We start from the raw sequence: 21,501 nt of genomic DNA on the forward strand, positions 1-21,501 counted from the left end.
TGCCAGAGCTATATAGCAAGACCCTATCTCAAAAACGTCAGAAAAGCAACTTGCGTAGGACCATAGGACCCTGGGGTTGGAGGTAGTTTTTGCTCAGGCTACCCAGAGAGTGAATTAATAAAAGAGCAAGAGAGAATAGCATGCGTGGGAAGCAGTGGGCTGACATTTGAGGTGAGGACTAGAGATGGGAACTTCTAAGTGGTGGAGTTTGACTGGTTCTTCCCCCTGTGCCACATCAGTCACCTAAAGGATCCTACACAGCGTTTGCCCTCAGCTATTTGCATTCCTCCTCTGGCTAAGGGAGCCTAGGGTAGTGGCTTTACTACCTCTACAAAGACCTCAAAGGAAAGCAAATCGCGTCTATAATTGCCAAAGGGCAAAGGTTTTTCTTAAACCCTCCCTGCAGGTCTCCACACCCCCAGCGTGCACACCCCAGGCAGTGCCTGGAACAAGACATTCTATAACTCAGGGTGCTTTTTTTCCCAGGGCTTCCCAGGGGCGAGGAGGAAGAGGAGGAGGAGGAGGAGGAAGAGGAGGAATGAGTAAACACACAGTAGGAGATAAAGCCTGGGGTAGGTGAGAATTTTCCTACATAGTTAGGGGAATGAATTGCCCTCTAGGGAACTTCGGGGAAGCAAGAGACTCCAGTCTGTGCTGGGGTTGGGGAAAGACCTAAACTCAAGAAGGATGCCTCTCCCACCCTCCCTTTCCCCCAACAAGCTACTCACATCTGCCTCATTCCAGAGTCCTGGGATGCAGAAGGACTCCAGCAGGTCACTACCGCACAACAGCAAGATGCGCAGCTCTGAGGAGAAGAGCAGAGTTTGCATCAGAGGAGGCCTAGGAGACAGCTCTCAGCTTTCTTCCCTCTAAAGCACAGATGTCTGCACCATTAGAACTGTGTGGCCCAGGTCCCCCAGACAATCTCACACCAGGGCGTCTGTAGTTCAACACCCCCATCCCCTCCTCCACCTCCAGTGGGATTTCCACATGAAGGGAGCGGTGCACGGAGGGTGGCCAACTGTCCTGCCTGCCCAAGACATAGACACAGCCCTTGAGGGCCAAAGCGGGATGGCTGGGCTTTCTAGCAGGCTTTGCTTAAGGGCTCAGAGCCCCCATCCCCAACTCTGTAGCCTAGGCTGGTCTGTAGCTGACGCTTGAACACTGGAACCTGCTCTCCCAGCGCTGGATAACAGGAACTTAGTTCTGTCTCCTCTCCCTTTCGAGTGTGTCTCCCCTGACAGGTGCCAACATGGTAGGGATGGGATGGACAGAGACCACGGACTGCCAATGAAGTATCTGAGTTGATCAACTGTGCCCTCTCTCTGAGGCTTGAGAAGCAAGGCTGGAACCTCCTCCCCTTTACCCGTGGTGCTTCCTGCCTGACAGTTGTTTCCCTTCCCTCATTAAACCTAATTTGAGTTTTCCCAGCGAGGCCCATTGTCATTTAAAACCACCATCAAACAGTCGCTTATTACAAAAGCGGGGGGGGGGGGGGGGGGGTCTAAAGATTTCTTACATTCCACGCCAGGATTGCACACACATCCCAGGCTGCCCAGGTTTCGGCTTCACCCAGTGTGTCTGAGACCACGATTGCACCTGTGCAGAGCTGACCAGCAGTCCTCCAGACACAGCCGCTACCACGGCCCCTGATGCAGAGAGCCTGACTTACACCCCAGGACCGGGCAAGGACTTTCAGAGGCTGAGCTTGCCCCTGTTCAACAGAGAGTCTCCAGACAGGAATGAAGCAGGCAGAGAAAACAGCCAGCATCTCACTGTCCAGATGTCTGGACAGTGTCTGCACTGGACCGGGGTCTGCACACCAGCCCCCGGCAGGGGAAGCCAATTGGATTTTGAGAGCGTATATGAACTAATGATCTTTTCAGGTACAGAACCTTAATTTGTCTTTCTGTTCCAGGGCTTGGCAGTGACTGGCACACGGAGGGAACTCAAGACATCGTGAGTAGTTAAGCCAGCAGATGATATGGTTACAGAGCCACACAGGCTGCCTGAGAGCCCCTGGGCAGTTTAGGGGCATTTTTACAGGGTCTGGTTTTCATGCCTGGGGAGCAGAGAAGTGTGTCACTGGCATCTGGCAGATGGGACGCTGCTAAGCCAGCATCCCACGGTGCACAGGGCAGCCACCCACACAGAACTATCTGCCCCTAGAAACTGGCAGCACCAAGGCTGAAAACCTTGAACTGGGGTTTCCATTCTCGTGCTAGGACTCACTCTCTTGCCCAGACTTTTTAAACGAGCGGAAGCACAGAAAGGTGGTGTAACTTTTTCCCCCAGGACCAGAGCAGAGGTGTCATTGGTAACAGACAGGTGACCTTGGCTGAGTCTGTGGTCCCACGTGAAGCCACTGGAGGGCAGCAGTAATTTCCACATCTCCCGTCTACAAGACCTTCAACTGGGGTAGCCCCAGGGGAAGCAATAAACTGTTGAAAACTGACACCAAGCAAGTTAGGAGAAGGTGGCTTTTTCTCATGATGTATGCAAGGGGGTTTTGTTAAGGGAGCCTTGTAAGAACCAGGACCTCACAGAGCATAAGGGTCAGGATGCAGGTTAGTTCTTCTGCCTACACTGGGCTCCGCCTCCCTCCCTGGTCATCTTGACCCAGGGCCAGCAGCCAGAATCAGTCCTCTCCCTCTACGCTCCCCGCTCAGGAATTCCAGCTATGTGTAGCCCAGTGGCCCACCCCAGCTCCCACGGTCCACCACGGCAACTGCCACCTGTATCGCTGCAAACCCAGAGTCTATCTGTCAGCAAGGGCCCCGCACCAGTCTCCCTTTCAGAAGCCAAGAATTTTTCATTCCCTGTCTCATTATCCCTTTCTGTCAGATACTGGGGATCCTTTCCCCTTCTAGAGAGCAAAGGGGGTTAGAGGTGGCTCGGCAGATTTAAGAGCCAGAGGGGATATCCCCCCAGTAGGGACAGCATAGCCTGGGTGCTGGGGAGGCAAACAAGTTCCCGGCAGTCCCATACAAAGTCTGTGAAACATGCAAAAGACAAACACACATCGGAGCTCTGCTGGGCAGAGACTGCCAGTGGGGTGACAGTCCCTGAGAGGGAGGACGGCATGGGTGCAGGGCTTTGAGCCCAGTCCTGGCAGCTTTGCCCCATCTCTGCCTGTGGATGCTCTGGGCTTACAGAACCTGCTTTCTTTGTCCAGAAAGCCAGGTGCCCACTTTCCTGCAGACTTCAGAGCAAATAAGCTGACGGATGGAGGCTGTTAAAGTCTACAAAGGTAACTAGGAAGAGAAGCACCTGAATACTCCCTCATCGATTCAGTTTAATGCAATTTGTTTTACTGTGTGCTCCTAGTATTTCGTTTTCACTAATGGCTCTGCTTAGCCGTAGTTGTAAATAGTGGATAAGTCATCACTTCCATATGGCTCGGAACCACAGCAGAAGCCCCCCCCCCCCCCCCCCGCACACTCAGAGGAGCCTGAGGAAGGCATCTAGCAGCTAGAAGTTAAATCCGTGTGGGTTCGAGACCAAGTTGCCTCTCCTAGAGAGCCGCTGACCCTCCTTGCCACCTGTGCCAGCTTCCTTCTGGCCTGCCTCTGTCATCTTTTCCAGCTGCAGGCATTTGGGGTCCCCCTCCATCTCTGGAACCTTGCAAAGTCTTCAGTTTCTGATTTGCTTCAATTATTTACACAGCTGTCACCACCTTCCCAGCAGACAGCTGCTTGTACCAGCTTCTGCCTGCTCTGGATTGAGCACGGGGTCTCACCCAGACCTTAGCCCTCTAGTCAGCCCTTGTGTCTTTCTCTACTTTAAAGCCCTGGAAACTGGACGCTTTCTTGTTTGTGTGCAGTATCGGTGGGTAAACACAACGGTCTCTCTCATTAGCACTGATGCTTGGCTTTCGTTCTTTTAGATGAGGGAGGGGAGGCTGTGAGGGGAAGATTGCCAGTTGATCCACTGCTACTGGAAGTGAGTCTAGTTAGGGGATGTTAAATGGCATCTAAGTAAGATTATCTGTAGAAGGATGATTTTAGTACTAGACCCAGTTGCAAAGAGACTCCAGAGGTTTCAAGCCTCCACCCTCCCTGACATTGCTGCTTCCATGTGATTGGAGGCCAGCGGCTCCAAATGTTCCCCCTTCCATAGCTCAACTCACCAATCTCTTCATACCGCATCACTGTGCCCAGGTTGGCATTCTCATCTGGGGAGAGAGAGTGGGGGGCATTAGGGAGCTGAGAGCCTCAGTGAGAGTGGCTGGGGGGCAGCGGGCGGATGGGGAAAGATCAGAGGGCAGGGAACATCCCCTCCCTTCCCAGGGCAGAGCTTCATATTTCTGGGATTTTCATAGATTATCTCACCGGGGAACCCAATGACAGACACACTCATGCTGAGGGTCTTCTATTTTTGTGTCCACCAGAACAGTGCCCTTAGAACCCGGGACACAGGATTTGGGGTCACAGGAGATGGCCTCCTCTCCTTCCATTGCTCCCTGGTTTAAAGACCCAGCAAAAGTGGGATGTTGAGCCCTTTCCTCGGTGGGATGTAGCAGAAGCTGGCAGGAAGAACGAAAGGCCAGAGCCTCTGGCACATGATCCTGGTGTGCACTGTCTGCATGGAGGTGTACAAGGTACACGTAAGTGCACACACAAATCGACAGCCAAGCTGCCTCATCCCTGCCTCTGCCTCCTCAACTGTCTCTTAGTTCCCTATCAATAAGCCCCAAACTGGAAACCTCCATTGGGTCAAAAGGAAGCCCCAAAGGAAAAAAGAAACAAGTTCTTTTGGCTTTTAGGGGGCTCTTTTTTAGAGTAAATTAGAGGTGAGCAGGGGAAGATGTTCTAGAGCCTGTGGTGTTCTCATCCATGAGTCTTTGAGGAACACCCGAAGGACAGAGGGGCCTAGGGACAGAGGCTGGAGGACAGACACTGTCTGAGCCAGGAGCCAGGCCCACGGCAAACATCCGGTGTGTAGACATATGGAGTGCAAGGTGAGGAACAAACACAGACTGGTGGAGGGAGAGGACCACGAAAGGCCTCGCAGGACCATGGCACCCTCTCGCTCCCATCGCCTCGTAGGCCTGCACATCCCTTCTTGTCTGGTTTCTTCAACTGCTGCTCTACAAGTGATCACCCCACTAGGGTATCCTAATCCATTCAAGCGTTACAACAAATACCATGGGCGGGGTGACTTCCAAACAACAGGAATTTATTCCTGAATGTTCTGGAAGTTGGAAGCCTAAGGTGAAGGAGCCAACATGGGTAGCATCATCTCCATGTGCCTTCAGATGGCAGAAGGGGTGGGCTAGTTCTGCAGGGTCTTTTCTTTATAAACCATTTTTAATTACATTTCATTTATTTTGTTTGTGTGCAATTTGCCTTCACGATTTAATTATCTCTCAAAGACCCTGGCTCCTAATACTATCCCCTGGGGGATTAACAATTCAATCTATGAATTTCAGGAGGTGGGGCTCTTTGCTGATGAATTCAGAGAGGTGAGGAGGAAGAAGAAAGATGGGCCCCCTTACCTACAAAGGTGAAGCGCTCCACGGGAGGGCGGACACAGCAGATCCGGGTGAGGCTTTCTCCCACCTTTCCCAGGATCTTGGCTATGGGAGAGAAGAAGACAGACGGAGACAGAGGGAAGGGACCACTCACAGCTGACACTCAGGTCAGCACAGCACCGGGGCCACTTTAAACCACAGGGTGTACCGGGGAGGGGTGTACTGGAAAGTGGAAGGCGGGCAGGAGGGTGGAGAGAAAGGTCAGAACAAGGACAGCCAGTTCTTTCTTCTCCTCCAGAGTTCGAGGCACAAGCACCGTGAGCCACCGTCTACTTTCTCGTCATGGTTATTGTGGAAAAGTGGAAGACAGAGGCAGAGAGAAGGGAGCTACACAAAGAGAAAAGGACACAGCACGCACAACCCTACATCTAGCTGGATCCACACCTTAGCATCTCAGTGTGTTATTTAGTTTCTTCCATTTTAATGAGTATAAATGCATGTGTGTTGGGTCAGACTGCAAATTTAATATGCATTTATACTGCTGCTCTCCCAATTCCATTTATATTTATTTATTTATTTATTTATTTATTTATTTATTTATTTATTTATTATTTCTCCCCAAGACAGGGTTTCCCTGTGTAGCCCTGGCTGTGCTGGAACTTGCTCTGTAGACCAGGTTGGTCTTGAACTCACAGAGGTCTTCCTGCCTCTGCCTCCCAAGTGCTGGGTTTAAAGGCGTGCATCACCTCTCCCAATTCTTAACACTCTGGTTTGAATCTTAAATGTCCCCCAAAGGCACGTGTTGAAGTTTGGTCCCCAGCAGGTGATACTGTGGGGAGCAGTAGAAGTCTTAGGAGGAGGAGTCTAACGAAAGAGAATTAGGTCACTGGATGTGGGTCCTGGTTTCTCCCTTCATCCCCTTTTGCTTCTGACCACCACAAAGTGAGCTACCTCCCCTGCCACTCACTCCCATGATGCTGTATGCTTCCACAGCATCAAAGAAACATGGTCAAGTGCTCCTGAACAAAAACTTCTGGAACTTGAGCCAAATACATCTTTGTTCCTTTAAGGTTGATTTTTCTCAGGCATTTGTTACAACAATGGGAAGCCGCTGTCACTAACACATTTCTCATGAGCTTCTCCGTGGATTTGTCCCAAGCCTGTCATTAGCCACTCGTCCCACTAGACAGTAGCACCCAAATCCAAGGGACCTCAGCCTGTGGCAGACTCCACACCGGAGTCACCTCTGCTGGGCTAAAGAGAGCATGCCTGTCCATGCAGGTGGTCTTCACAGTAATCAGGCACCCTAGCTGGCTGAGAGGTGGCCTCTGTGGCTCTTCTGTGATCAATCTCTCCAGGTCCTAGTCCCCAAACTTGCTTAGTGTAACTCCATGCAAACTATGGAATCCTAGATCTTCTGTATAAATTACTATGTTTATAAAAAGCCAGTAATATAATAGTATGTGGTTTCTCGGCTTGAAAAGCAGTGGGCATCTCTCTCTGAATTTGTATCCAGCCGTCATGTTTGTTTAAAACAACATTTCATGTAGACCAAGCTGCCCTTAAACTCCTGATCCTTCCGTTTCTCCCTCCCAAGTTCTGGGATACAGGCATCTGCCAGTACACCCAGTGTCATCTGTTGGAACTGACCTGGGAGAATCCCTTAGAGCATGTCCCTCGGACCTGACAGCTCTTCTACTTTTGAGCTGTTCAACTTAGACTAACCACAAACCATTTCTAGATCTTCGTTGTTTTATTTGTCAAAGGAAAGACATCATCTACATCACAGAATCGCTGCGTTTAACGAGAACAGAAGTAAAGACTGAGCACACAGCACCGTAAGGCACACAGTACTAGCGCGGAGGAGAAAGTGTTGGTGGCTTTGCTCTTTGTTGTCGAGGAGGTGGCTAAGAGTATGGGCATTATGTATGCAATGTGACTCATGGCCCTGCTACTTCCTCACTGTGACCCTGGGTGAGACCCTCAACCTCTCTGGAGGAGGCAAAGAAAAATGCTCCCTTTCATATATTAAGTCCCTATTAAGGCAATTATATTTATATTTCAATACATAAGAAGGCACACTGTCCTCTCCTCCCTCTCTTCTGCTCCCCCACCCCTCCCTCCTCCCTTCTCTTTCCTATGCTTTACCCTCCCCCTGCTCTTCCTCTTTCTAGATTGACTAACTCAAATGCTGGGTGGGCCCTCTAGGTGATTCTGGGTAAAGGAGATCTTTACCCAGTGTCTCTTACCTGCAGTGGGCTTGCTGGACACATTGCTGTTCTGATAAATGGGCTGGGTGTTCTCGTGTTGTGGCTGTCCAATCACGGGTGTCATGGAAGGTGTGTTGACGTTGGAGAGGATGCAGCCAGTCACCCTCTGGGAAAAGGGAGAAGCATTGAGTCAGTGTCCTTAAGCAAGTGAAGATGCTGAGAATCATGGCCCAGTTGTTGCCATGGACATCTGTCTGCCCAGCAGAGTAAGGCAGTCTCAAGCCTAGGGATGGTCTACAGTGGCAGGAAACAGGGTAACTCAGCAAGAAAACTTGGGACATGATATCCAGCAGCCCTGGGTCCCAGTTAAGGCTCTCCCTGAACCTTAATTCAAATATGATAATACAATTTGCTTTTTTTTTTTTTTTTGAGATGAGTTTCTCTGTGTAGCTCTTGCTGTCCTGGAACATGCTCTGTAGACAAGACTGGCCTCAAATTCAGAGATCTAGCTGCCTCTCCTCCTGAGTGCTGGGATTAAAGGTCACTACCACCCACAACCTTAAATTTTCTATCCACCCGTCTCTACTTCATGAGTATTAAGATTACAGGCTTTAGCCACCCTTTATAGTAAAACACACACACACACACACACACACACACAAAGTGGGGTGTGTATGTGTATCTATATCTAGGTGGAAATCAGCCAATCTCCTCTCTTAGGAGTTAGCCCAGTTGGGCACATCAGTCTCCTGGCCAAGGGACTGTCCCTCAGGAATGCAGGCTCACCTTAAGCCATTTTGACTGTGGCAGAATTATCTGAGCAAGTCCATGCAAAGTGTCTCTGGAGTGTCTGACACTGGCAGGGCTTTGTGTAACCTTCTGCATGCCATGACTATCTGTGAGCCCTGCCTACTTCTTGGGGCTCAAAAGAGATCATCTCATGAGGGAGCTCAGCAGGCATGGGAAAGGTCAGCCCAACCATAGGCATCATCGGCCGGCCGCCTCAGCCTCTAGAGGCCAGACACGTCAATACCACGGCCAGCCAGAGACCAGTGCCAGGCAGAGCAGGATGTATCTGTGTCACAGGAAGTGTGGGGTGAGTTCCAAGTCCCCTGGGGCCTGCTCATCACACTTCAGAGCCACACAGTGTCTTGAGATACATTATTCATTAACCTGTGTTATCAGGACCCACTGCTCCCTCCAGTGACGTAGAAAATAGAATGTAGCCTCAGGGGAGCCATAAGCAACTCCCTTCACCCAGGGTCAGAGAATGGCAGAGAACCACGGGACTAAGTGCATATTCAAGGTTCCTTCCCAAAAGCCAGCATCTCTGGGGTGATGGTGCCCATTGCATTTCCAGGATTGACGTCCTGCTGTGAGAGGACCCTCAAGCCCCAGGGATGGCCAGGAAGCCCCTCTGGGAACAGTTTCTATAAGCCACACGGCAGGCGGAATGCCTGGACTCCGTCTGAGCTCCAGAAAAGCAGGCGTTTGTTTTGTGGCTTAATCCATCCTTCCATCTGCTCCTGTCATAAGAAGGTCGCAGCGACATCCAGTTTCCTCTGCGAGGCAGCGTCCCAGCCTGCTCTATGGGCTCCTCTGACCCGCTTGGCTGACAGAATAGAAGGGTGATCTGCCCTTTTATTATTTTATCACCAAAAAAGACAGTGCCACATTGTCCCTTAATGGCTGCTCTGCGGCTGAGGGATTTCTCTTGCTGCATCCTTAGCTCTATTTGACTTGCTCTGACCAGGGAGAAATGATTGGTCACATACACTACCCTTGCCTGTGTCCTGCTCAGTCCCCCATAATTCTCCTGTCCTCAGCAGTTTTTACAAACCCAACTTTGAATGGCCAGCCCCCTGGCAAGTTTATCCTCCAAGCCAGGCACACCAGCCTTATGCCAGGACCGGGCAAGGAGGGGTTATGAGGAAGCAGCTCTGCTCTGGCTGTGAGGCTGGGGACCATCTGTAACCTCTACAATCAGCCAGCCTCTGCCAGGCACTATTACAGCTGGAGCTTGCGAGTGCACTTCTCGGGCTCAGGCTCAAGCTTGGGTATGAGTGTAAGAGGAAGAGCCCAGGAAGACTGGGCATTTGGACAACCAAACAATAGCCAGGTTCTGTGGTCATTATAACCAGGCCAGCATTCAGAGATGTTCCAAGGGTTCCCGACTCTCCCCTTGGCATGGAGCTGAAAGCCTCAGTGAGACTAAAAAAGAACACAGTGGCAGGTGACAGTCCCCTCCCCAGCTCATGTGGCAAGTGTGAGAGATAAACTGATGTGAGCCACTGATAATTTTGCTTGTTGTCACACCACATCTTCACCCATCCTGACTGACCCATCCTTACACAGGAAGTGAGGTGTCTCTTCGTAAACGGTTGCGACACTCATTCTATGCGTGCCTGTGTGTCTGTGTAGGGTGGGTGTGTAGGAGAGCAGTGCCCACAGGGGCAAGAGGCATCCGATCCCCTGACCTCTGGTTCTCTGCAAGAGCAGTTAGCGCTTTTAACTGCTGAGCCATCTAGTCGGCTCCAAGATGTCTTCTGTCAATCTGCTGCAGCAAGAGTAGAGGAACCCAGTCTCACTGTCCCTTCAAGAGGACCACAAAGAAATCAGGATAGCTCTGAAGGGTTTTGAAAGACTGGTCGTGTTTAATTCTACAGAGGACCTTAATAGATTGGATTAATAGATTGGCCAGCAGCAGTCCGTTGGCCCTCCATGCTCCTCTTGCTCCTGGTCTCCTTTGGAATCTAAATCACACGTGGTAAAATGAAGCCCAGCTGTGTGGTTGGTACAGCGTGTATCACTCTGTCAGAGACTGCGTCATTAAGAGAGGATGACGACAGTCTCTCCAGCAGCCACGGAGACAGGTGGGATGCAGGTCTCCTGGGATCAGAACAATGCTGCTTAGTTTACTTAGGGCTGGGGACTCTCCACACAGAGTGTAGGGTAATGTCCACGGAAGACGGCTTGCTATGTCTGCCAGCCTGTCAGTCAGGGGTTTGGCCACAGATAGTGCTTTTCTCATCCTGCCACCACTGACTCCATGAGCTATGTTGATCTGCGGAGGGCGCTCTGCCCACACTGTGGCTGGTACTGCTGGGTAAGCAGCCGGCCGTTGGTCACTGCAGGTTTTAGACTGCAGTGGGGAACATAGGCGCTCTCCTTCATCCTGGATCAATAAATGTCACTGTGTGTCCTCAGACGCAGGCTCCTCTCTGTGCTTCCTGTTACCCGCTAGCAAAGCTGGGATCAGCCACCTTCATCCAAAAGGTTTTTGTTTGGAGGGATGTGTGGGAATGAGGGAGCTTTGATCCTTAGGTGTGACATCCTGTCCTGGAGTGGGAACTTTTGGGTCCCTAATAGATGTGGAGGGAACCTGGCAACTTATACCAACTCTAAGAGGACATTGTTTTGTTTTAATTTTTATCTTTATATACATTACATACCAACTGTAGTTTTGTCTACCTCCTCTCCTCCCAGCCCCATCTTCCCCCACTCCACATCCACTCCTTCTCTGTTTCCCTTCCAAGAAAGAGAGAAAGGAAGGAAGGAAGGAAGGAAGGAAGGAAGGAAGGAAGGAAGGAAGGAAGGAAAGAGAGGGAAGCAGGGAGGGAGGAAGGAAGAAAGAAAAAGAAAGAAAGAAAGAAAGAAAGAAAGAAAGAAAGAAAGAAAGAAAGAAAGAAAGAAAGAAGAGCAAGCCTCTCAGGAATATCAACTGAACATGGCATAACAAATTACAATAAGGCTAGGCACAAACTTTATCAAGGCTGGACAAGGCGACCCAGCAGGAGGAAGAGGGCCCCAAGCTCAGGGAAAAGCATCAGAGACACCCCACACTCCCAATAATAGGAGTCCCACAAGAATAAACTATACAACCATACCATATAATAACGTATACACAGAGGACCTAGCACAGACCCATGCAGGGTTCGTGTTTGTCGCTTCAGTCTCTCTGAGCCCCTGTGAACCCTGCTTAGCTGATGCTGTGGGTTCTCATGGTGAGGACATATTTTTTTTAACCCTGGCTAATGACATTGAATTTCTGATCCTCCTACCCCTACCTCCCAATAGAAGGGTGCACATCCCCGTTTTTATTTGGTGCTGGGGATCAAACTCAAAGGGGTTCACAATACTAAGCACTCTAGTAACTGAGCTACATCCTCAGCCCGAAGGGCATCTCTGTCCCTTGCCTAGCCGGCCCCCTCCTCACTGAAGCCTCACAACTCTAGTCTATTCTTCGTCCCTCTTTGAATTTGCTTCTCCAGCTGATGACAGCCGCCATGTCAAGTCCAGCCCCAACAACACCCTATCAACCCCCAATGGGAGGACAAGTCAGAGAGTGGAAGGTAAGGGAGCAAGGCCGGTGCTGCTCCAGGGGCCTAATCCACTATCTTCCCCGGAGCCATACACAGACTGGTCCACCTAACAACTGGCAGGGAATCAGGAAGCGGATGCCAGGGCAGCAGGGCACCAGACCAGCTGCCTCTTTCTCCCACCCCTCTCCTGCACCTGGCTCACCCACCCACCCTTGGCTACGGCCTGGCTCACCTTCATGAGGTCTCGATGGTGTTCCAATACACTGCAGGTCGTCTGCCAGGTGTCTTGGTAGCACTCCCATGGGTCCACTCTGCCGTCACAAGAGAGGCTGTCCTTAGTCTCCATTGTACACCTTCTCTCCCCAGTGCTTCCTTTCATGGCTCAGAGAGCTTAACAGGCCTGGCTGTATTGTGTGCTTAGATCTCAAGTTAGGTTAAACCAGCTGTGAAATAGGCTCCTGAGCCTCAGTTTCCCTCTCTGTAAAATGAGAAGTATCTAGCATAGGGAGGTGAGGAAGATGCTGGAGTGAATCTCCCTGAGTTTAACCCCAGCTCAGCACTCTTTCTAGTGTGAGGACTCGGGAAATTTTATATTCAAAGTGCCTAGCAGGATGGCTCGTGCTTATTTTCACATGGAAAGGGGAAATCTTCAGGCTCTTGCAGGATTGTGATAAGGATTAAATGAACCAGGGGCTCAGCAAGCAGGGACGGAGCAAGACCTGGAAAAGCAGCCCTACGGGCCTCAGCTGGGTGAAGCAGTGCCCAGAGGCTGGAAGTAAGGCATGAAAGCTAGACTAGAGGGTACAAACCCACAGGCCAGCCAACTCCTCCCGCACAGTAGGCTGGGAAGTGAGCAGGGATCCTGCCCCAGACTGATGCCTCACTTGGCCTCAATTGCCAACTTAATGAGCTGCTAAATTGAGCTATTTCTAAAATGTTCTCTTCGTGGTTGAGCATCCCTGCCCATTGCCTGCCAGGCGCCCTGGGTTTCCTGAGTCGAGGTCTTACTAAGTGAAAGTGAAGGGGGTCTGCCTGCCCTTGCCTGGTTCCTCCTGCCCTGTCCCTGTGCACACGAGTGTGGGAGGTGAGCAAACCCATGGACTCGCCAAATGGGTACCCAGAGTCAGGGCTAGCTACTCAGCTTCCCTCCCCAGAGCTCACCCTCAGGCTCCTTAGATGCCTCAGTTCTGATCTTCCACATGGGGTAGGTGGCAGTCACTCAGTAACTATCTATCCATCAGAGCAATGAAGGGGATTATTCCAGAATGTTTTTAAAGAAACTATTGCAGCAGGAACAGCTTCTGCCCAGTATGTTCTCTGGATTCATTTCCCATAGGCAATTAGACAGTCGTTTAAGCAGCAAGAGATGTGGTTTCTGACATGACCTGATCATAGATGGACTGTCTTCCAGCATTTTGACTTCTCCAGGCCTGTTTCTCATCTGAGAAAAAGCAGCCATTCTCTACCCAACCACGCCTTTTTTGAAAAAAAATTATTTTTATTTATGCATGTGAGGGTGCCATCGGCTCCGCTGGAGCTGGAGTTACAGGCAGTAGTAAGCTGCCCGAGGTGGGTGTGGGAACTGAACTCCTGTCCTCTGGAAGAACAACCAGAGCTCTTAACTGCTGAGCCATCTTTCCAGTCCTCAAGCCAAAAGAAAGTCCCTTGAGGGCTGGGCTTTACAAATCACCCCGCAGGGCCACGTGGACGTGCTTTCCTTGACTGCCTTCAGCCCTGCAGGCCCATCCCTCCAGGGTTAACTGCATCCCTCACTCTGAGGTTGAGGCCCCTCCCCTCATGGAAACTTCTAGGTGCTGCTTATTTTTCCACTGTACGAAATTAAAGCGCAAATGATGTGCCATTATTTTTTTAAACACCATCTTCTCATGCAAATTATAACGGTAGGAACTTGGGGGACATAATTAGCATAATTAGTGGAAGCTTGCTTTAATTACACTGCCGGCTCAGAGCATGGGAAGCGCTGCCATCTTAGCGTCTTAGTGGCACAGCTAGTCTAACGATGTGCGTGGGGGGGGGGGACACGGCTGTGATCAGGGTCTGAGTTGGAAGAGGTACCCTAGAGAGCACTGCTCAGCGGCCCCATACCTTTGTCTGGGAGTCGGTGTGGACCCCTGAGGGACCCTGAGGTCAGAAGTCGGCAGTAATCAAGGGCCACAGACTTTCTCTGAAAGGAAGGGAGTTGTGGCTGAGAGTTCATGGAAGTTGGTAGGAATGTGAATGAGAGGCATTTAGGATTTGGGACCAGGCTCCTCCCTGCCGTGATGTTTTTAGAAACTCTAAGAATCACACCCGGACCCACAAGATACAAAACTCTCTAAGATAACTCTTTAATTTTGATTGTTTGCTTCAAAAATAAACAAAGTTATCAATTGGGCCACCACTTGAGATCTACCTAATTATGACCGGTATGGGGCTAATCTCTCTCCGACTTCCTCACCCTTGTGGGTTCCAAATTACTGACTCTTCCTCTTCCCACTCCATCCCAGGAAGCCCCAGGACCATCTGCTTCTGGCATCACCATCGCAGCCCTACCTGATCCAGTCGGAATTCTGGACAGCCAGCTGACACATGATGAGACGATGCCGGCTCGACACAAGGCCCTGGGAAGCAACCACGCCGTGAGTAGGAGGTGGCCTCAGTCTCCCACAGCGCCCCAAACACCAGCGTAAGCCGCCCCATTACAAAGTGTAGCCACGTTTGATGGTAAGAGGAAATGAGAGTTGTGACCCCTTGGCTTGTACCTTTGCCACACACACAGACCTTGAGTGACTCAGGAAAAGGAAAGGAATGAAGGATGCGCCGTGGAATCCACTGCATCAGAGTCCAAACCAGCCAATGCCTAACCTACTAAGGTTTGGCCTGGTTTAAGCTCAGTTAGCCTGGTTTGGTGATTAGAGCATCTGTGGGACAGACAGAAATGACTGGGCAAGTTCCCACATTTTGGGAGACCTGTGGCAAATTACAAGAGGCACTGGGATGCTTTTTCCAAAATAAAAATTTCAGGAACTATTTGTCCAGCGTAGCTCAACTCATAACCCACTGCCAATCTGGAGCCCAGCACAGATCCATGGAGCAGGGTACTTAACCCACTGCCAATCTGGAGCCCAGCACAGTTCCATGAAACAGGCGTACTTAACTGGCTGCCAATCTGGAGCCCAGCACAGTCACACGGAGCAGGCGCACTCACTCCTCTCTGTGAGCATCTGGCTGTGGTGGGCACCTGGCCCTTCAGCATGGCCAGACACACAAGTCTGACTGTGGTCCAGGAATGAAAGTCAGATGCTTATTGTTAGGCGTTTTGCATTTCCAGGAATCTCAGGGACCACAATGGGTCAATTTCATCCAGGGGAGCAGTCATGGGGAGGGAGGGTGAAAGGAGAAGGACAAAGGAAGTGACCCACCTGTTTTCCATAGGAATCGTGGACTGGAGAGACAATCCCACCAATCACAATGAATCTTCCAGTCTTGTGCAGATAATCCCTGGCTCTTTCTAATTAAGAGAAGAAAACCACATATTACAAGAGAGGAGAGGTGTGGATTAAAGGTGATAATTGAAATCAATCTGTTCGGCCCTGAACCCACTAAGGTTTGGTGCTTGCTATTTAAATAGAAGGTGTCAACTTTCAAAGCTAATGGTGGTGACTCAAAGGTCCGGGAGGCAGACCTTAGCCCCAGAAGTGAAAGGAGTAAGAATTTAATCTTAATTCAAGGCTTAATCCAGTGGTAAGGGGTCTGAGCTGGAGGAGCCACGGGAGCTGGAGGGGTTTAAAACAAGAACCTCATTAAGGAGCACTAAGAGATGCTGATTGGAAGCTGCTCCAATTGTCTCTTGCAGAAATTCCAATGAACAGAAAAAGGAAGCCTCCTTAGAATATGAAAGATGTGCCGATTGCCTCACCCAATTACCCAGAAAGAAGAAACAGCAAAACAAACGTAAAGGGCCTTGTATATAACCATAGAGAGTTAACCGCCAGCCTAGCAAGTCTGCTTCGTTACAGTTGCTTGAGAAAAAAGGCCTGGCCAAACAAAAGCCTCCTTAGGAGAGTCCCGTTCCTTACCCAAATTGATCAGGTAAGCCCAGGCTCACGTTCGTACAAAAACTACTAAACCAGAAAAGCTTTAAAGTCTAGTAGTTCGTTTCCGCCCCCGCAGCAGCCTGCCTCAGCCGCCGAGGCAGTTAAGTCACCATCTGCTGCCAGGAGCCGTTCTGCCGTCAGCTGTGGGACACCTGCATACTCTAAAAGTGCCAGTGGGTCATAGTCCCCTCCTTCTCTTCTTGCCGTTCTTCCTCTTATCTCTTCCCTGTTCTGTCTGTCTGGCCGGTTGTCTACCTGACTCTCTCACGTCCCCACTCCGAGGAGTCCTTCCTCACACCCCACCCCAAACCTCATGCACTAACTTTGTTGTGGATGCCGTTTCCATTTAGTGGTGAACCTCGGCAGGGCCCACCGAAAGGTACTCACTTCTGTAATGGTCTGTCCTGTCCCTTAAAGAGACAAACCCAGCCGCCTATCTCCCGGCTGAGGCAGGCAGATCTTCCTTCTGCTTATAGCCTTAGTGGTCCAACTTCACTCTGCATGGCATACCTATCTGTCTTTCACCTACCACTCGGAGGCTCCCTGCCTGGGACCCGGTTGCCTTCGTGGCCCACCGTAGTCTCGGGACTTGCTGCCCGCTGCCTGCCATGGCTTGGGGACCTGCAGTGTTCCTGCCACTGCGCCCCTCGGGGAACAACGGCATTTTACTTAAACCATAACAACTTTGCTTTTCTAAAATCCTTTCACTAGTCCTGTTTTATTTCCCAGGGAGCCCATCGAGCAAACTCTATCAGGCTGTATTATTTTTAAGTTTTTTATTTTTGTATATGTGTATACATATTCTTGCAGAGGCGGAAATTGATTTCCTCATTTACTTTTTACCTTACTTTTACAAAAGATTTACTTTATAATTGTGAGTGTGTGTGTGTGTGTGTGTGTGCACGCTCACGCGTGCGCCCTCATGCATGTGCCAAAGTAGTCCAGAAAAGGGTGTCAGATCCCTTGGAGCTACAGTTATAGGAGCTTATGAGCTCCATGTGGATGCTGGGAAGTGAACTTAGGTCTTCTGGAAGAGCGGTGCTCATTCTTAGTCCCTGAGCCAGCTCTCAAGCCCCCTCTACTTTTTTGAGACAAGATCTCTCACTGAACCTAGAGTTTATTGACTGTCCAAACTTGCTGGCCGGTGAACTTTTTTTTTTTAATCTTTTATTTTGTATTTATTATTTATTTATTTGGTTTTTCAAGACAGAATTTTTCTGCACAACAACTCTATCTGTTCTGGAACTTGCTTTGTAGAGCAGGCCAGCCTCAAACTTGCAGAGATCCGCCTTTCTCTACCTCAGTGCTGAGATTAAAGGCGCTCCACCACACCTGGCTTTTTGCCATGCTTTTTATATGTATGAGTGTTTTGCCTACATGTATGTATGCATATCATGTGTGTATGCCTGATGCCCTTAGAGGCCAGAAGAGGGCTTCATGTCCCCTGGACCTGGAGTTACAGATGGTTGCTAGCTGCATGCGGGCCTGGGGAACTAAACCTGTGTCCTTTGTGAGAGAGAGAAGCATGTGCTCTGAAGCACTGAGCCACATCTCCATGCCATCTAAGTGGATGCTGCAGATCAAAGTCAGGCCCCTCCAGCTTGAGGCAAACCCTCCACGATTGAGCCATGCCTGAAGCCCTGAGGTATGAATTGGGGGATGGGGAAAATCTGTGAGTGGAAGGGGGAGGAAACAGTAAGCCTGGGTGTAGGTTCTCAGCCAAGCTTGTTTGACCTCGTGACTCTCTCTGCATTTAAAAATAATGCTCACCACAGCTGCTTCTTCTATCCCTTCAATGTAAAATCTTCTTTTTAAAAATTGACATTTTTTTAACATTTTAGATTTAATTTTTGGAGTAATGGGAAGATGGTGCCTATAACTCTGTAAGCAGCATTGTTGCTCTGACCTTTCTCCCACATAGCTTCCCCGGTCCAAGCACAGCCTTGCACCCATGTCCCACAGTTGCTCCACTTGATAAACTGTTGTGCACGGTCTACATTATGATTCATTCTGTGCTGTAGGATTCTCTAGGTTTTGATGAGTGTGGGACAGAAGCCCATTGAGAAGTACTACACAGAGGACTTCGCTGCCTGAAGTCTAGAGTGCTCTACCTGTTCACTTCCCCTTCTTACCTTGACCTCTGTCAGCCATAGCTCTTTTTGCTATTGCTTGAGATTTGCCGCGGGTAGTGGTCAGAAGGCTGTGGCACGCAGTCTCCTTAGACTGGGTCCTGTCATTAAGCACTATACACTTAAGTTCTTCATAGCTCTCTGTGCTGGCTAGTTTTATGTCAAACTGACACAAGCTATAGTCTTCTGAGAGGAGGGAATCTCCACTAAGAAATGCCTCCATAAGATAAGGCTGTAGGCAAGGCTATAAGGCATTTTCTTAATTAGTGATTGATGGGGAAGGGCCCAATCCATTGTGGGTGGTGCCATCCCTGAGCTGTGGTGCTGAGTTCTATATGAAAGCAGGCTGAGTAAGCCATGAGAAGCAAGCCAGTAAGCAGCGCCCCTCCTGGCCTCTGCATCAGCTCCTGCTTCCAGGTTCCTGCCCTGCTTCAATTGTCCTGATTTCCTTTGATTGTGAACAGCAATAAGGAGGTGAAAGCCAAATAAACCCTTTCCTCCCCAAGTTTCTTTAGTCATGGTGTTTCATTACGGCCATAGCAACCCAGATGAAGATGCTTACCATGGCTAAACAGTTGATTTATCTTTATCAGTGAAGAACATTCCATAATCTAGCTGATTCTCAATTTGCTGTTCTGTCTGCCTGCTGAAATACATTGTCATTGCTCCCTGGTGATTATAAACAAAGCTGATGTAAGAAGGCACCAGATCTCATTACAGATGGTTATAAGCCTCCATGTGGGTGCTGGGAGTTGAACTCAGGACCACTGAACAGCCAGTGTACTTAACTGCTGAGCCGTCTTGCCAGCCCCTCATGAAGGTGTTTGTATAATTATGTTCTCACTCATTTAGGTCAATATATAGAAGTGAGATCACTAGATCATATGGTAAGAATGTGTTTAGTGCTATAATAAACTGCCATTGTCTTCTAAAATGGCTGTACCATTGTGCATTCTCACCAGCAGCAGGAAATGAGAATGACTATTGCTCCACATCCTTGCCAACACTTGCTACTGTTGAGTTAGTGCATTTAGTCATCCAATAGTGGTATTACTTTGTTATCTGTTTATTTAAGACTTATTTTACTTTTGTATTTTTTCAAGATTTATTTCCTTTCATGTGCATTGGATTTTACCTGCATGTGTGTCTGTGTGAGGGTGTTGGATCCCTTGGACCTGGAGTTACAGACGGTTGTGAGCTTCCATGTGGGTTCATGAAAATATATATTTGCTTTCTTATCACTATGATAAAAAACACGAGCAAAACCAACGTTTAAAATAAAGGTTTTATTTTGGCTTATAATTAGAGAAGGCTGCAGTTGATAACAGTGGGAATGTCATGGCAACAGGTAGTCATAGACAAGGACAGGAAGATTAGAGCTCACATCTCATCCCCACACAGGAATCAGAGAATGAACTGGAAGTGGGACAAAACTATACTCTCAAAGTCACCCCCCCCGTGACATACTTTCTCCATCAAGGCTTTGTAGACCAGGCTGGCCTCAGACTTGGAGATCCACCTGCCTCTGCCTCCTGAGTGCTGGGATTAAAGGTGTGTGCCACCACTTCCTGGCTGCAATAAGCACTCTTAAGTATTATGCCTTCTCTCCAGCCCCTAACTTTTTTTTAATGATTTATTTATTTATTGTATACACAATGTTAAGCCTCCTTGTATGCATGCAGGCCAGAAGAGGGCACCAGATCATATTACAGATGGTTGTGAGCCACCATGCGGTTGCTGGGAATTGAACTCAGGACCTCTGGAAGATCAGCCAGTGCTCTTAACCTCTGAGCCACCTCTCCAGCCCCTCCAGCCCCTAACTTTGATTTTGAAAGAAGCACTATTAGTTCACCTGCTAAGTCTTATTTTGATATTTGAATGAATTTCATGGCCTGTGTCCCATCCCCCCACCCTGTCTCTTAGTTCTTCGCTCCTGTCTTTCTTGGAATTAGATCCTTCTGGTCCTCTGGCCCTTGGCCGTCCCAGACACAGACCTGCAGCTGCAATGAGCCAACTCTTCCTTACTCTCGCCATTTTTCCAACAAGTGTTTGTTTACTCTTTCCTTGTCCATGTATTTCATTAAAAGCCCAGCTCTCTCTCGAGTCCAACATGTCTGGTCTGTCTAGCATGCTTCACTCCTGGACTTGCTTTCCTAACAATGTACTGTGTATCCAGCTCAAGGGACCTGGCATTCTCTCCTGCTTTATAGATTCCTCAAAGACGGACACACTACTCTAGAGTCCCATGTGCACAGCCAGAGTGGGCGTGAGGTTAACATATGTTATCATATGACAGACAAACTGGGCCAAAGACGATTCACACTAAGATGCATGTAGGCCAAACAATGTTGCCATTGCCTTTGGACCACTGTGTGGGTCCCGTTGTGCTCTAGTCTGACTCCCACCACTGTCGCTTGACAGAGTGTCATCAGTGTAGTGAGTACACAGGGCAGGGAAATAAAGCTCAGCAGTCCAAGAAGAAAAATTAAGAACTGTAGATGACATGACAGTCTTCCTAGAAATCTCAAGAATTCTGTAAAGCGGCTCCTAGAACTAACGGATGTGCTGAGCTCAGCCGAGTTAAATGACAAGATCCACAGAGAAAACTAAGTTACTTTTTTACTTTCTGTTCATTTATTTGAGACAGGGTTTCTTTGTGTAGCTCAACTGTCCTGGAACTCAATCTGTAGACCCAGCTGGCCTTGAACTCACAGAGATCTGCCTGCCTCTGCCTCCCAAGTGCTGGGATTAAAGGCTTGCGCAACCACCACCCAACAGAAAACTAAGTTATTTCTATACAATAGCAATGAAAATATAAATACAAAGTAATTTGCACAGGTCTCACACAATAAAGTTTCTTTTCCCAAAATTATATGTAAATGTAATGCAATTCCTATCAAAATCCCTGCAAGACTTTTAAAAGTGAAAATATAAAATTTACTTGAAAAGGCATGGAACTAGAATAATTCATAGAGATTTTAAGGACCAATTAGAAGAAAAAGCCAAAATATGCTACAATCTGAAAGTGGCTAACACATCATTTCAAACAGCAATCTATACATACCACCGAGTACTAGCCATCAGTAACAGGAGATGATAGCAATACACTCAATAATTTGGGTGTGCTTGAGTCAAAGTCAACCACACTTCATATCCAAACCAGAAGAGGTGCTCAGAGGAACAATCTTAAGCTTAGTGAGGAAAAAGGAACCTCAAAGACTGGAGATGCACAATTCAATGGTTATTACATTGTCAAAAAAATTAGTATTT

At 49.0% G+C, this 21,501-nt stretch overlaps 1 protein-coding gene across 1 annotated transcript in view; it reads right to left on the reverse strand.

Annotated features, from left to right (window-relative positions):
* The window catches only part of Nmnat2 (nicotinamide nucleotide adenylyltransferase 2), a 157,028-nt gene that overhangs the window by 19,323 nt on the left and 116,204 nt on the right, over positions 1 to 21,501 (reverse strand). Inside the window, exons 2-8 of the mRNA XM_038349901.1 lie at positions 15,428 to 15,516; positions 14,559 to 14,626; positions 12,238 to 12,316; positions 7,723 to 7,849; positions 5,498 to 5,578; positions 4,130 to 4,174; positions 729 to 805 (exon numbers count right to left, since the gene is read on the reverse strand). Of these exons, the coding sequence (XP_038205829.1) occupies positions 729 to 805; positions 4,130 to 4,174; positions 5,498 to 5,578; positions 7,723 to 7,849; positions 12,238 to 12,316; positions 14,559 to 14,626; positions 15,428 to 15,516 (566 nt within the window). The remainder of the gene's footprint in view (positions 1 to 728; positions 806 to 4,129; positions 4,175 to 5,497; positions 5,579 to 7,722; positions 7,850 to 12,237; positions 12,317 to 14,558; positions 14,627 to 15,427; positions 15,517 to 21,501) is intronic.

The sequence above is a fragment of the Arvicola amphibius genome, chromosome 12 (assembly GCF_903992535.2).
Source record: "Arvicola amphibius chromosome 12, mArvAmp1.2, whole genome shotgun sequence".
NCBI lineage: Eukaryota > Metazoa > Chordata > Mammalia > Rodentia > Cricetidae > Arvicola > Arvicola amphibius.